This window comes from Eleginops maclovinus, chromosome 3 (assembly GCF_036324505.1).
Source record: "Eleginops maclovinus isolate JMC-PN-2008 ecotype Puerto Natales chromosome 3, JC_Emac_rtc_rv5, whole genome shotgun sequence".
NCBI lineage: Eukaryota > Metazoa > Chordata > Actinopteri > Perciformes > Eleginopidae > Eleginops > Eleginops maclovinus.
Genome location: NC_086351.1, coordinates 315,589 through 329,522, shown reverse-complemented (window position 1 = coordinate 329,522; position 13,934 = coordinate 315,589). Strand labels below are relative to the sequence as shown.

The following is a 13,934-nucleotide window of genomic DNA, read 5'->3' as shown; positions in this document are numbered from 1 at the left end:
TGAAGAACTGTTTGCGTTGTAAACTGTCCCGTTAACGGACGGTTGCATAAAGTAAAAACACATGAACATGAAGAAACCTCTGTGGTCTACGTCTCGTCTCTGAAGCTGCACGTCTCTCCTGATGTGAGGGATTTGGTCGCCTGGCCGCCTTACAAAAACACTAGGAACTTCAGAGGAAAACCAAACAAACCGAACCAAAACTCATTTGAAAAGCACACATACAGAAAATAAATACTCTGTTTCCAAAGAGAGAATTCAACCAGAGCAATAAAACAAAAACACAGGAAAAGATCTTTGATGAAATTAGATTTAATTCCTGAACAAGTTGTCTTGAGACCTTTTTAACCACATTAGTGAACTAAAGATACTGTTCATATAAATAAATGACAGAAAATAGTGACACATATCCATCCCAGAGTCTCAGAGCGGCAGGGGATGTGTTCAGTCCAAAGATCTTCCCTTAATACGAGATAAAAGGCAGAAACTCTCCAGATCAAAGAGGCTGCAGATTAGAGACGTTCCTGTGTTCATGTTCTGGCCACTGACTTGTGTTGTAGGTCTTGTTGTTATTCATTTCAGTGAATTTAATCTTGGGTCAATTTTAAATCGGGTCTCTTAGGCACTCGTTTTATTACATGGGGTCAACATTTTGGAACTCCTTCCTGGGGCTTTGAGTAAATGAGAAATATTTCATTTAAATCAGATCTGAGAGTTCGATCCAAAGATTCAACAATTAATTCAAAGATGGCCGCTCAGTGATCGTCATCGCTCATATCGAGATCAGTCTGCTAGAGATTAACTCTGGGGCGCTGCAGCTCAACGTACTGGGGGGGCTGGTCCCGCATGTCCTCTCCCCTGTTTCTAAACTATAAAGGCACTGGCTGCCGTCAAATATAAAAAAATCCCTCCGCTTCCTCTACGAGCGCCCAGTCTGACGCCCGGAGCCCCTCCCTCTGCCCCCTCCCCCTCCTCCCTTCTTCCTCTTGTGTCCCTGCTTTTGTCCGCTCAGCCCCTCGCCCTCCGGAGCCCACAGGGCGTCGTAGCGTCCGGGCGCCTGGTACCCGGGCAGGCTGCAGTCCAGCGGATCTCTGGAGAGCAGGATCCAGAGGGTGGGCAGCTTCCTGCTGACGGTGAGGGGGTCCAGGCCGGCGCCAGGCTCCAGAGGCTCCCACACCTCCTGCAGGGAGTCGAACGCCAGCCGGGTCAGCTGGTGCAGCCCCCCCAACCGCCGCTTCAGGATCTCTGCGCAGGTGATGGCTTTGGACACGCCCTTTCCACTTGATGTGAAGACGATGTGTGAGCAGAGCGGCCGTCTGGAAGCTTCCTTACGTCCTGGAGCTTTCTGTCGTCCTTCCTGTCGTCCTTCCTGTCGTCCTTCCTGTCGTCCCGGAGCTTCCTGTTGTCCTTCCTGTCGTCCTGGAGCTTCCTGTCGTCCCGGAGCTTCCTGTCGTCCTTCCTGTCGTCCCCCAGCTTCCACGCCTCCATCCTCGGGTTCGGGTCGCCCCTCCTCCGCTGCCGCCCCCGCTCGGGGTTTGGCCTCCATGCGGCTCTGGGCATAGCGCAGCAGATTGCGAATCTTGCTGCCGTCTTTGACACGGACCTCTGGCGTGTCGGGGGGGAGGCCGGGGAAGGGACAGACGGACGGCTGCTCCAGCGTCCGAGCTTTAGCGTAGTTCTCCATCTGCAGAGACACACACACATTATTAGATTCAGCAGTATCAGAGATAACAGCTGCTCCCTTTACACACTGGGAGTCGGAAGTTGTGAATATAAAACTTTGTGCGATAGAGCCTCGAAATACTTACACTTTTTCTTTTCAATGATTCAAAATCTGTAAACAGTATCAGCTACTTCTGAATACTATATGCTCTTTGGTAATTCATTATCTGATTTAGCAGTGATGTAATGTAGTGATGGGTTTTTAGTGAGTGTGCTTGTAATGTTGAACAGGTACTGGATGTATGCTGAATGGAAGAAGGAGTATTAATGACTCCACAACGTGTCTGAATGTTTGTCAGAGGTCCTGTTTATCTAACGGAGTCCGGCAAGGTCTTGTTCTTGAGTAAAGTAGAAGTACTCAGGTCTTGTACTTGAGTAAAGTAGAAGTACTCAGGTCTTGTACTTGAGTAAAGTAGAAGTACTCAGATCTTGTTCTTGAGTAAAGTAGAAGTACTCAGATCTTGTACTTGAGTAAAGTAGAAGTACTCAGATCTTGTACTTGAGTAAAGTAGAAGTACTCAGATCTTGTACTTGAGTAAAGTAGAAGTACTCAGGTCTTGTTCTTGAGTAAAGTAGAAGTACTCAGGTCTTGTACTTGAGTAAAGTAGAAGTACTCAGGTCTTGTACTTGAGTAAAGTAGAAGTACTCAGGTCTTGTACTTGAGTAAAGTAGAAGTACTCAGGTCTTGTACTTGAGTAAAGTAGAAGTACTCAGGTCTTGTACTTGAGTAAAGTAGAAGTACTCAGGTCTTGTACTTGAGTAAAGTAGAAGTACTCAGGTCTTGTACTTGAGTAAAGTAGAAGTACTCAGGTCTTGTACTTGAGTAAAGTAGAAGTACTCAGGTCTTGTACTTGAGTAAAGTAGAAGTACTCAGATCTTGTACTTGAGTAAAGTAGAAGTACTCAGATCTTGTACTTGAGTAAAGTAGAAGTACTCAGATCTTGTACTTGAGTAAAGTAGAAGTACTCAGATCTTGTACTTGAGTAAAGTAGAAGTACTCAGGTCTTGTACTTGAGTAAAGTAGAAGTACTCAGTCTTGTACTTGAGTAAAGTAGAAGTACTCAGATCTTGTACTTGAGTAAAGTAGAAGTACTCAGGTCTTGTACTTGAGTAAAGTAGAAGTACTCAGGTCTTGTACTTGAGTAAAGTAGAAGTACCAGAGTGTAGGAATACTCTGTCACAGTAAAGTATTCTAAATGTTCCTCCAGTGAAAGTAGAAAGTACTCTCCTCTAAATGTACTTAAAGTAGCGACAGTAAAAGTAGTCATTGTCTGATTGGTCCATTTCAGAATAATATCTCTGATATGTTTTATAATGATTGATCATTAAAGTGTTCTCAGAGCTGGTAAAGGTGCAGCTAGTTTGAATGCTTTGTATACTGCAGGGTAGCTGCTGGATTTACTGCAGGTGAACTACAGTCTGATTTAAGGGGTTATATTTACCATCAGTAATCAGAATCTGTAAAGTCACTGAAGGGATTAAATACATGTAGTGGAGTAGAAGTACACCATTTACCTCCGAGTTGTAGTGGAGTAAAAGTACACAGTAGCATAACATTGAAATACTGAAGTAAAGTTCAAGTACCTAAACATGTACTTAAATACAGTGCTTGAGTAAATGGTCTTCGTTACTTCACATCACTGGTTCCAGGCCTTACTCGAGGCTCTGCACACGCTACTCTAATGAAGCAAACTATTCGGACTTGTGTTTTAATGAAGAATAAACAGAACACTTGTTGTTAGCGGTGCTAGCTGGAGCGGCTAAGCTACATGCTAACAGACCAGTGCAGGAACCCAACAATAAAACGGTGTCCTCTGTTGGGTATCACAGTAAATGAATCGGTTAAAAGTTGAAAACCTCACCGGGATGTTGTTCTTGTTGTTTGTCCGCTAACATGTACACATGTTGACTGACACACTTTACCTAACCGTATGGAAGGATGAGTGTCGTAAACTCACATGCTGCCGTAAAGGAATGGTCGTTTTTTCTTTCTCCAAAATCACACAACGCCCTCTTTCCCTTTGTATTGTTTACTTCAGATTGTCTTTAAGGAACTTTTAACATTGAATGGAGCAAACACACAGATTAATATATATGTAGGGCTTACTTTAAAACTGTAATCCATTACAACATGTGAACAGGTGTAATCAGCAACCTGAGTATCACAATATAAAGTTAGCTGTTACTTTCCTTACTTTTTACCAAAGGCAAATAAAAACAAGCGAAAATAAATAAGAAGAAGTTTTCAGATCAGAAATGTTTGTTTTCTTTTATATTTTACAATCACTTTCTTCAATTCCATGTTTCTTGTAAATTAGAGGTAGTATTTGTTTCATATTTCACTTTGTATTGTTCTATATTTATTGTAAATGTTTTGTATGATTAACTTCACAGAGAGAATATTAATGCTATGTTTATGTAAATACTGTTTATATTGGTGCTGCCATACACTACTGATGTTGACCTAAATAAGTGATAATCACAAAGGATCTCTCCTGTTCGTTTTCTGAAACATGTTTATATTTTGCAGATCTTTACTTTGATATATTTGAGTTTATTAAAGATCTTTTTATTATATTATTTACATATAGTTTAGTGATTTCTTTCCCCGTTGTTTCTAGTAAACGATTTAAGTACATTTTTAAATGACTTCCATTAATGTTTCCTGTAAAATATTATTTGTATATTTTCTGATGGGCTTCTATCCTGTCTGTGTGTTTAGTATTCATTCTGTAATTATATTAACCTACAGATCTGTAAAGAGTCTTCTATCCTGTCTGTGTGTTTAGTATTCATTCTGTCTTTAGATTAACAGATCTGTAAAGAGTCTTCTATCCTGTCTGTGTGTTTAGTATTCATTCTGTATTTAGATTAACAGATCTGTAAAGAGTCTTCTATCCTGTCTGTGTGTTTAGTATTCATTCTGTAATTATATTAACCTACAGATCTGTAAAGAGTCTTCTATCCTGTCTGTGTGTTTAGTATTCATTCTGTCTTTAGATTAACAGATCTGTAAAGAGTCTTCTATCCTGTCTGTGTGTTTAGTATTCATTCTGTCTTTAGATTAACAGATCTGTAAAGAGTCTTCTATCCTGTCTGTGTGTTTAGTATTCATTCTGTAATTAGATTAACAGATCTGTAAAGAGTCTTCTATCCTGTCTGTGTGTTTAGTATTCATTCTGTCTTTAGATTAACAGATCTGTAAAGAGAACATGCGTCCCTCCTAAAGAGAGCAGCCTGCAGTGAGGTACCTTATAAAGGAGAACAGAGACACCATGAAAGTCTTTCCTGTACGAGGTGTCCCCACATCAGCAGGACATCTAGAGCATGTCCCCTGCAGGGCCCCTGCTGACCCAGGGTCAGTTCTTCACCTGCACACAGACCCCCGTCACCAGACAGCAAAGAGAGCCCCCTCTCTGCACAGCTGTTCCTGCATTTCATTTACAGACATCCCAACACATGTTAAAGGTCCAACACCTGATCCCAGGAAGACTACACACACACCTTCAGCCCAGTTTCAAGGACGCCAGGCAGAGCTCCTTTCAGAAGGGTTTTAATCAAAGGAGACATCTGATTGGTGTTACGGCCCGGCTCATAGGCTGCAACTAAGATGGGAGACCAAGTTAAATGTACCAAAAGGTGTATTTATTTAAGGTATAACAAACACAAAAGGACGTTAAACAAACCTAAGCAAACAAGGAAGTCAGTCATCAGTAATGTGTGTGTGTGTGTGTGTGTGTGTGTGTGTGTGTGTGTGTGTGTGTGTGTGTGTGTGTGTGTGTGTGTGTGTGTGTGTGTGTGTGTAAATGAGTGCAAAAGCATGCGTGTCCAACAGAAGAGTGCCAGCAGCATGGGATGGCCCAGGTGTGCTCATCAGGTTGCTCATCTGAAACACAAAGGTGAGCCAGCCAGCAGAACACCCAAAGCAGGGACCCCTAGTGGAGAGGAGGGGGTCGCAACAACTGGACATTAATGAACCTGGGGTGAGCAACACAAAGAAATCTCTTCTTCTTCTTTCCCTGGCTTTGTCCTCAAAGACTGTGAGAGCGTCTCAGAGAGAACCCAGAGCTTTGATCAGAATCAGAGTCCCTTTATTCGTCCCACAGGGGAAATGTTCATTAGTTACAGCAGAGAGCCAAAGACAGCTGAAGATCACACCAAGATACAAGGGCATATACAAAAAGTACACAAACACAGATTGGTATATATTGCACAGTTACTAAGGGTGTATATATATATTGCACATAATTGGTATTCCACGTTGTATTGTTGTATGTGAGTGGGTCTACCGGGGGCCATGACGGTTATACAGTCAGACCGCTACAGGGAGAACATCTTCCCCCCCAAACACAGGATTATGGGCTGCCTGCAGACCCTTATTGAGATGGACAAGGGTCAACAGGTAGCCCCCCGGACCTGAAAGATGAACAGGGAAATACGTATGTTATAAAACCACCAGTAGATTGTAGACGGGCTTTTTCAACTGATATTATTAAAGAGTAACCATGTGACAGCAGTACCAGCCAATCACAGCAGAGCGTGAGACATTGATCACAGAACCGATATATAATCACATATATTTCTTCATTTTTTAATGTATTTCCGGTTTCTTCTCTTTGTGACGATTCACCAAAGACAATTCCTTCAATGTGAGAAATCTGGATCCTAAATCTGATGAGACTTTAGCAGAATTATGGAGACAGATCTTTCTTGTTAAGAAAAGCTTTAAGAGCAATTGATTGTTGGAGTTCATTTAATATTGAGGCTAACAGGAAGTCTCTCATCAGCTCCTGCCTTCTTCATTATTTTCAGGAATGCCTCGACGCTCCTCTTCACGTCTCAAACTCGCCCCGTAATAAACAAACTGGGAACAAATCAAACCTGAGCTGCAGATTTGTCTGGAATCCCAGAAAAGCACTGAGCAATAACTACATTTATTCTGTGGTGAAACCTCAATGAATAACCTTCCCACAGTACAACCTCTCACCTTTCTATGTGTCTCCACTTCCTGTTCTGGAGTCACCTGAGAGGAGAAGGTGAGAGAGAAGAATGATGATAAAACATGAAGAGAAACAGACATGATGAGGAGAGAAACCAGAGTAGTTTTCCTCTGAGGACATGCTGCATTACAGAGTCTAATATCTGGAGGACGGGGGATCTGGTTTCAGGACTCACAGCTCTTCTGGATCTTGGCTCTGAGCGTCTCTCCTCTGATCCTGTAGGGATGAACACAGCCCATCAGTTTGGATCCAGTTTAAAATAACAGTTTGTTCTTTGAGTCAGCTTCAGAGCCCTGACTGATCTAAGGCTTTACATCCCATCATATCTTCTCTGCTAACACTACGACTGACTGCCTCAGCTCGCAGCTTACAGGAAATCCTTAGAGACTAAAACATCCCATAAAAAACACACCACCTTTCCACTCCTCTGTAAACCCCACGTCTCTGTTAGAGAGTTTCTTACTGACTAAATGAGGCTTTGCGTTTTCAGCTGGCCTTCTATAGTTTGTGGAGGAATGAGAGAGCCTGCAGTCAGTGGTACCATCACTGATCTGTTGGGAGGAACAGCATCAACTGACCCGAGAGTCTGCAGTCTGCAGAGAGGACTCTCCAGAAGACCTCTCAGCAGCTCCACTCCTGAATCCTGCAGAGTGTTGAGACTCAGGTCCAGCTCTCTCAGATGGGAGGGGTTGGACTTCAGAGCTGAGGCCAGAGCAGCACAGCTGATCTCTGACAGCCTGCAGCTCTCCAGTCTGAATAAAGAACACATGAAGAGGATGAAATCAGGTTATAATCCAGTCAGAGGTGTTACTCAACATTGAAATGAATGGGAACAATAACATCTGTCTCCTTCAGAAAGTAAACTTTAGGTTAATCTAATATAACTTCAGATGACCTTTATTCAGACGTTATCGTTTATTAAATATTAAAAACAGAGATTTACTTTAACCCATTTAGGCCTAAAACGCCTGGAAAACCTATGGGCGATTTTAGAAGAACCCCCTAAAGCCTGAAGTGTTTCTGGAAATTCAGCAATTGTGTCAACGCCTACTAAATAATGGATTTCTCAGCCTCTGTAGCAGACAGAAACAAAATTCAAAAAGTATTTGAGAGCTTACAGCTGTGGCTTTCATGAGTGGCCTCTGCAGGTAAATCGACTTTCACTCCTGGGGTGCGGTTGAAAACACTCTGTGGATTAGAGTGGTAATTCTCCGTCCTCCACTCGGTTTCAAAACCTTCAAACTCATGGTCATCATCGTCTTCAAACAGATGTCTTAACCATAAATCCCGGTCGATTGGTTCGATGGGTTCAAAGTAGTCAGCAGTAATGTCATCAGCGCTGTGCAGATCGTCAACATCACTACCTTCACTAACTTCAGAATTCCCTCCGCAGTATTCTAAGTCGGCCATGATTGTTCGGAAAAAATTCAAACAATGCCACGTGTATATTCTGATGCATTTCATTGACTAAGAGGCCGATAATTAATGCAGAAATATACCACAGAGCTCTTGTACCAGAATACGACGCATCCGCTTTCCCGGGTTTAATGGTAGAAATGCGGCAACGCTTTCCCGGCTTAAATGGGTTGAATAACATCTATTACAGTTCCTTTAAGAAACAGTCTACATCTATGTCTGCAGTTCTTCAGTTAGTACAGGAAAATAAAATATGAATAAAAGGATATTTACTTCTTTATGGATGCTAGTTATTAATGAACATAAATTAAGTTCAATTACAAACTGAACATGAGATCTGCAGCAGGAACAGAGAGATGGAGAACTGACCTGAGAGTCTGCAGTCTGCAGAGTGGACTCTCCAGAAGACCTCTCAGCAGCTCCACTCCTGAATCCTGCAGATTGTTCTGACTCAGATCCAGATCTCTCAGATGGGAGGGGTTGGACTTCAGAGCTGAGGCCAGAGCAGCACAGCTGATCTCTGACAGACTGCAGCGGACCAGTCTGGATAAAGAACACATGAAGAGGATGAAATCAGGTTATAATCCAGTCAGAGGTTCAGGTTTAATCTGTGCAGCTCAACATGACTGGTTCCTAATCAATGATCTTCTCCCTGAATCACAGCGACTGTCTTTCTGTTATTGAGATCTTCATAATATCAGCCTTCTGTTTATTATCTGTGAAACACAATGAAATGAATGGAGAGCAAGAAAACATTTACACTTCAGAGAGTGAACTCTATCAATGTGAGACTACTATTAGTTCAGAGGACCTTCTTTATTCAGACCGTTTACTGAACACCACATACATTCACTTTAACAACTAGCAGGGGATATCTAACACATCTATGTTTAGTCTGCAGTCAACTTTATGACTGCAGACTAAACGTAGGACAAGAACAATAAGAATATGAACAAAACGACATGTACAAATGTGTTGATGCAATACATTTATGAACCAGCATCAGGTTCAATTGATAATGAAACACAAGAGATATACAGCAGGAACACAGAGTCAGACAACTGACCTGAGAGTCTGCAGTCTGCAGAGAGGACTCTCCAGAAGACCTCTCAGCAGCTCCACTCCTGAATCCTGTAGATAGTTCTTACTCAGGTCCAGCTCTCTCAGATGGGAGGGGTTGGACTTCAGAGCTGAGACTAGAGCAGCACAGTTGACCTCTGACAACCTGCAGCTCCACAGTCTGAATAGAGAAATCATGAAGAGGATAAAGACATAGCATATAAAGTATAGCGCTTGCAGAGGTATACTTTTACAGAACATTTGGACCTTAACAAAGTGTCATATTTGTACTTCTTTTAGTTCTCTCCTTTCCTCCACTCTTGTCTCTGACTGTTAGTGTGTGTGTCGGGACGGAGCCCCGCCCCTCACGAAACAGCAGAGGAGAGAATGTGAAAGCACAAACCAACGAAGTGGACACTGGATCGTGCACTTAAATGAGATAAATCATACAGGCGTTTTCTTTATTAAAGATCACCTGTTCAACATGAAACGTGACCAGAGATGGATTCCTTCAGTTGTGATTAGAAGCTATATATCTATATATAAAAAGAAGAAGAAAAAACACCTTGAATTTCAGGGGGGGTGGGCTCTCTTTGTAGGGGAAACACTGGGTAGGGAGAGAAAACATTAACAGAGACCAAGACGTAAAACACCGCTGCCAGCGTGGCTAAACAGGAAAATATGAACGCAAGTTGCATTCAAGTTGCACGTTTTTGCATCTTATTTGGGACAGACGACTCTGCTGGCGGTTTTCACTTTGTTCTGACAGCTGAACCTGCTGCTCCTCGGAGCGGAGAGGAGACAGGAGCTGTGTGTGAATGACTTTCACTTACTGATAAAGCTGGATCGCCCCATTTGTTCAAATCTCTCAAAATGACAGAGGGACTAGACATTATTGTAATCATTTTCCTTTTTAAATTGGTAAATAACGGAAAATATTGGGTTAACGCGGCAGGTCACACAATCTGCTGGGTCACCAAATACTCTGTAACACCTTCACTACTACATGACACTACAACTCGTTGTGATGAGAGTCGCCTATCAATCAATGAACCGGGGGTGTTATTTCATCATGTTTTATTTCCATTTCTGATAAATCGATAAATATATGGATGCACTGATAGTAAGCCAGGTTTGTAAAGATTTGATGGTGTAACGTTAGAGAAAAATAATTACCACCCAACAGGTTGAATAACTAAGGAAAACTGGGGAACTGACCTGAGAGTCTGCAGTCTGCAGGGAGGACTCTCCAGAAGACCTCTCAGCAGCTCCACTCCTGAATCCTGCAGATCATTGTAACTCAGGTCCAGCTCTCTCAGATGGGAGGGGTTGGACTTCAGAGCTGACAGCAGAGCAGCACAGCTGATCTCTGACCGACTGCAGTACCTCAGTCTGAATAAAGAACACATGATGAAGTTTAGAGAAGAAAGTTCCTGTTTGAAATAACTCCAGCTTTAATAATCGGATCAGAACTGAAGAGGTTCAGGAGGTAAAAGAGGTTAAAAACTGTGCGATAGAACAAAAGCCCTAGCTCAATAACGGGGGGGGGGGGCTCTACTCAGGCTACATAGTGGATATATTAAGTACTAAGTAAAGGCAATAAAATGACAGTTAATACGTAGGTAAGCTTGAAAACAATGAAAGCTAATTACTAAAGAAGGCTTTATTCTTCTTGATAAGGAACGATATAATGTAAGCATGTATATTGATATTTTATTTAACCAAACAGACCACACCTTTCTACATCAGTAGGGAGGGTTTCCCTTTCATCTGTTAACCCTCCCACTAACTGTTTTCAGGGATGCAAACTCATCAGGTGACAAGGCTCCGAACGCTAGCAGAGTCTAGAAACGAATGCACTCGTAGGTAACGTAGCTGCCTGAAGTTACACTGTCATCAGGAGCAGTGGAGTTCAGCCGACAGGAAGACTCGGGCACACAGCCCCCCCGCCCAAAAAGACAACACAACTTCTTCTGGGTTAAAAAATGATACACAGCTACAAACACAGGTAATGAATAGGTAGGATAATATGAACTCTTTCTGCCAGTTTAGATGCATCGAGAATATTTATATTATGAATAGTAGAGTCATCAAATCACAGCATCTTGTTAGTGTTTGATAGTTTTAATAAACATATCTAATTATTGTATTTGACATCATTTGTTAAAATCATGAGGGATAAAACATGATGAATTTCAGGTGTTTAAGGTTAACGGTGAATGAAGCAGTGAAGGATTTTTAGTTACATTTAAAGATCAACATGGCTCTGCAGCTCAGTGAACTAAATCACAGCAGAAGAAAGAAGACTTTCAGAGATCAGTGTGATCTCAGCCTGATGTCTGCAGCTCAGAGTCAACACAACTCTCTCATATTCATCTCAGCACAGAGAGATGGAGAACTGACCTGAGAGTCTGCAGTCTGCAGAGTGGACTCTCCAGAAGACCTCTCAGCAGCTCCACTCCTGAATCCTGCAGATCATTCTTACTCAGGTCCAGCTCTCTCAGATGGGAGGGGTTGGACTTCAGAGCTGACAGAAGAGCAGCACAGCTGATCTCTGACAGCCAGCAGTTCCTCAGTCTGAATAAAGAACACATGAAGAAGTTTAGAAAACAAAGTTCCTGTTTGAAATAACTCCAGCTTTAATAATCTGATCAGAGTTAAACAGGTTTTAATGTCAGAGATGATGTAGAAACAATCCACTGATAATCTGGAACTCTCTGCAGCAGTTTCTCTCCTCAGATGTTGAACTCCTTCCTCTCCCTCACACAGCTCATCAGTACTGACAGCATTGACTCATGGAGCACAGAGTGAGTCTGAGGAAGCTCAAACCCTCTCCCTCACACATCCACCTCCTCTCTGTTATTCTGGTGAATATTCAGTCATCAGCAAGAGAGGGAAACTAAATAGTTCAAATGTCTTTGTTATCAGGGAAATTCATAACATCATGAATACAAACAGATCCTTATGAACTGACCTGAGAGCCTCCAGTCTGCAGTTTGGACTCTTCAGTCCAGAACTCAGCAGCTCCACTCCTGAATCCTTCAGAGAATTTTTACTCAGGTCCAGCTCTCTCAGATGGGAGGGGTCAGACTTCAGAGCTGAAGCCACGACCTCACATTCAGTCTCTGAGAGACCACAGGGAGAAAGTCTATAATAACAGATATATTACGATGTGTTAAAAAGAGGAAACATTAGATTAACCTCAAGCATTTGATGAAAAAAGATTTGACCCATGTTCTGTTGGTCCTTTAATATAATATCTAATAACAGAGTGTAATGTGTGGTCAGTGGGATCTGATCACATGTCTTGCTCCTGCTGTCAGCGACTGTTACCAAAAGAAACAGAAATTAAATAAATCACTGACAATATCAGAGATGAACATATTTAAATGTTAACTGTGATAGGTTGCATTCACACTGTCAGTTAAATGTGACCCAATTCCGATATTTTTGCTCTCATGTGACACAGACCGGATATGTTCTTCGACCATGTAAATAGGAAAAGGACACATGCATTCGTATATTTAGAGATCGGATACAGGCCTCCTTCATATGTGGAAATAACTCAGATACGAATAGCATATGTGACAATGCGACCGCCGTGTAAACAGGCAGGTCGGATATTCTTACACATTGCGTTCCACACGTGACGTCATTGGTCACCAGCCCACTGAGGGAACCCCCAGTGGGTTTTGAAACCTTGGAGGATGGTCGGTAGTGTTAGAAATAATCAATATATTGGAGCGGAACTTTAAAAGATAATTCACTGTTTCTGGACGGATCATATTTGTCCATTTCCGGTAGTATTACAGGATGTTGTTTTTAGCCTCAGATAGCATAAAGCTAATATTGTTTTGTATATATGAGTAGAGGGAGAAGGACCAGTGGAGTTCCATACTAAACACACCGCCTCTACCTCTCACTCATTGATGCTGCAATGATACAGTTGCCTGTTTAATAACTGATAAACCTCCGAAGAATTGCATAATAGAATATGTAGATGAGAGCTCCAGGACTTCGCTAACAAGATGGCGACGGTGACGTCATATGAGGACCCGCCCCCGACGACGTCAGCCTATAGAGGAGGATCCAACCAATTATTGGAAACCAAGCATAACGAAATCCGGCGACTAGCAGACCCGCTTTTGAGTTGAATCGCAAGCACACTGCTAGCCTCGGCAAAGAAGCAAGCTAACGCCATCAACGCTACGCTACCGAGCTCTCAGGCGGTATGCACACTACCTTTACCTGAACTGTGCAGAAATACGGAGATGGTTTTCAACAACACGGTAACGTCTCAAACCTAGATGCAGCAACTTGTAAGAAACAGCGTCTAAGGACATGTTAACATTTAACAACCTATTAATGTGGCATACCCATTGAACGGGAAGAGACTCAGCTACCAGACCCTATCAACCATTTCTACCAAAACGAAACACAATTCCAACACCAAGCGTCTAAATCAGCACTGAACGAAAGCGAGCTAACGCTACATAGCACAGAGTGAGCTACGGCCTTTTTTTTTTACTTCATGGTATCTGCAAAAACCTCTCATATGAAGCCTGAGATTCCACAGATTCCATTGGTATAAGTCTCATCCCTGTACGACCAGAACTCACTGAACCAGCAGACAAGAAAGAGCCAAAAAAACGCTTCCCTTCACAGAGCCACAGCTATGAGCAGTCTTTCTGTCTGAGAGCAAAAGATGTGTTCAAGGTCACAAAAACGCTCTGAAGGTCA

The 13,934-nt window shown here is 42.4% G+C and overlaps 1 protein-coding gene and 1 long non-coding RNA gene across 4 annotated transcripts; both read right to left on the bottom strand.

Moving 5' to 3' along the window:
* Window positions 1-290: 290 nt before the first annotated feature.
* rpp25l (ribonuclease P/MRP 25 subunit-like) lies at window positions 291-6,711 on the bottom strand. Of its 3 annotated transcripts, none has more exons than XM_063880153.1 (2): window positions 4,971-6,711; window positions 291-1,681 (listed from the first exon to the last, which is right to left on the bottom strand). In XM_063880153.1, the coding sequence occupies exon 2, from the start codon at window positions 1,679-1,681 to the stop codon at window positions 917-919; it is 765 nt and encodes a 254-aa protein (XP_063736223.1). In that variant the 5' UTR covers window positions 4,971-6,711; the 3' UTR covers window positions 291-916. The 3 variants fall into 3 exon arrangements, with proteins under 3 accessions (XP_063736223.1, XP_063736225.1, XP_063736222.1); XM_063880155.1 differs by lacking the exon at window positions 4,971-6,711 and adding an exon at window positions 3,678-4,936; XM_063880152.1 differs by lacking the exon at window positions 4,971-6,711 and adding an exon at window positions 3,582-4,917.
* A 171-nt stretch (window positions 6,712-6,882) lies between these two features.
* Window positions 6,883-8,487, bottom strand: LOC134862314 (uncharacterized). The gene is made up of 3 exons (XR_010165489.1): window positions 7,838-8,487; window positions 7,298-7,471; window positions 6,883-6,935 (listed from the first exon to the last, which is right to left on the bottom strand). It is a non-coding gene; the product is annotated as an uncharacterized LOC134862314 (long non-coding RNA).
* Window positions 8,488-13,934: the final 5,447 nt, after the last annotated feature.

Bases quoted from the DNA above. Each gene is read 5' to 3' on its own strand.
- rpp25l (XM_063880153.1), bottom strand. From the start codon at position 1,681: ATGGAGAACTACGCTAAAGCTCGGACGCTGGAGCAGCCGTCCGTCTGT.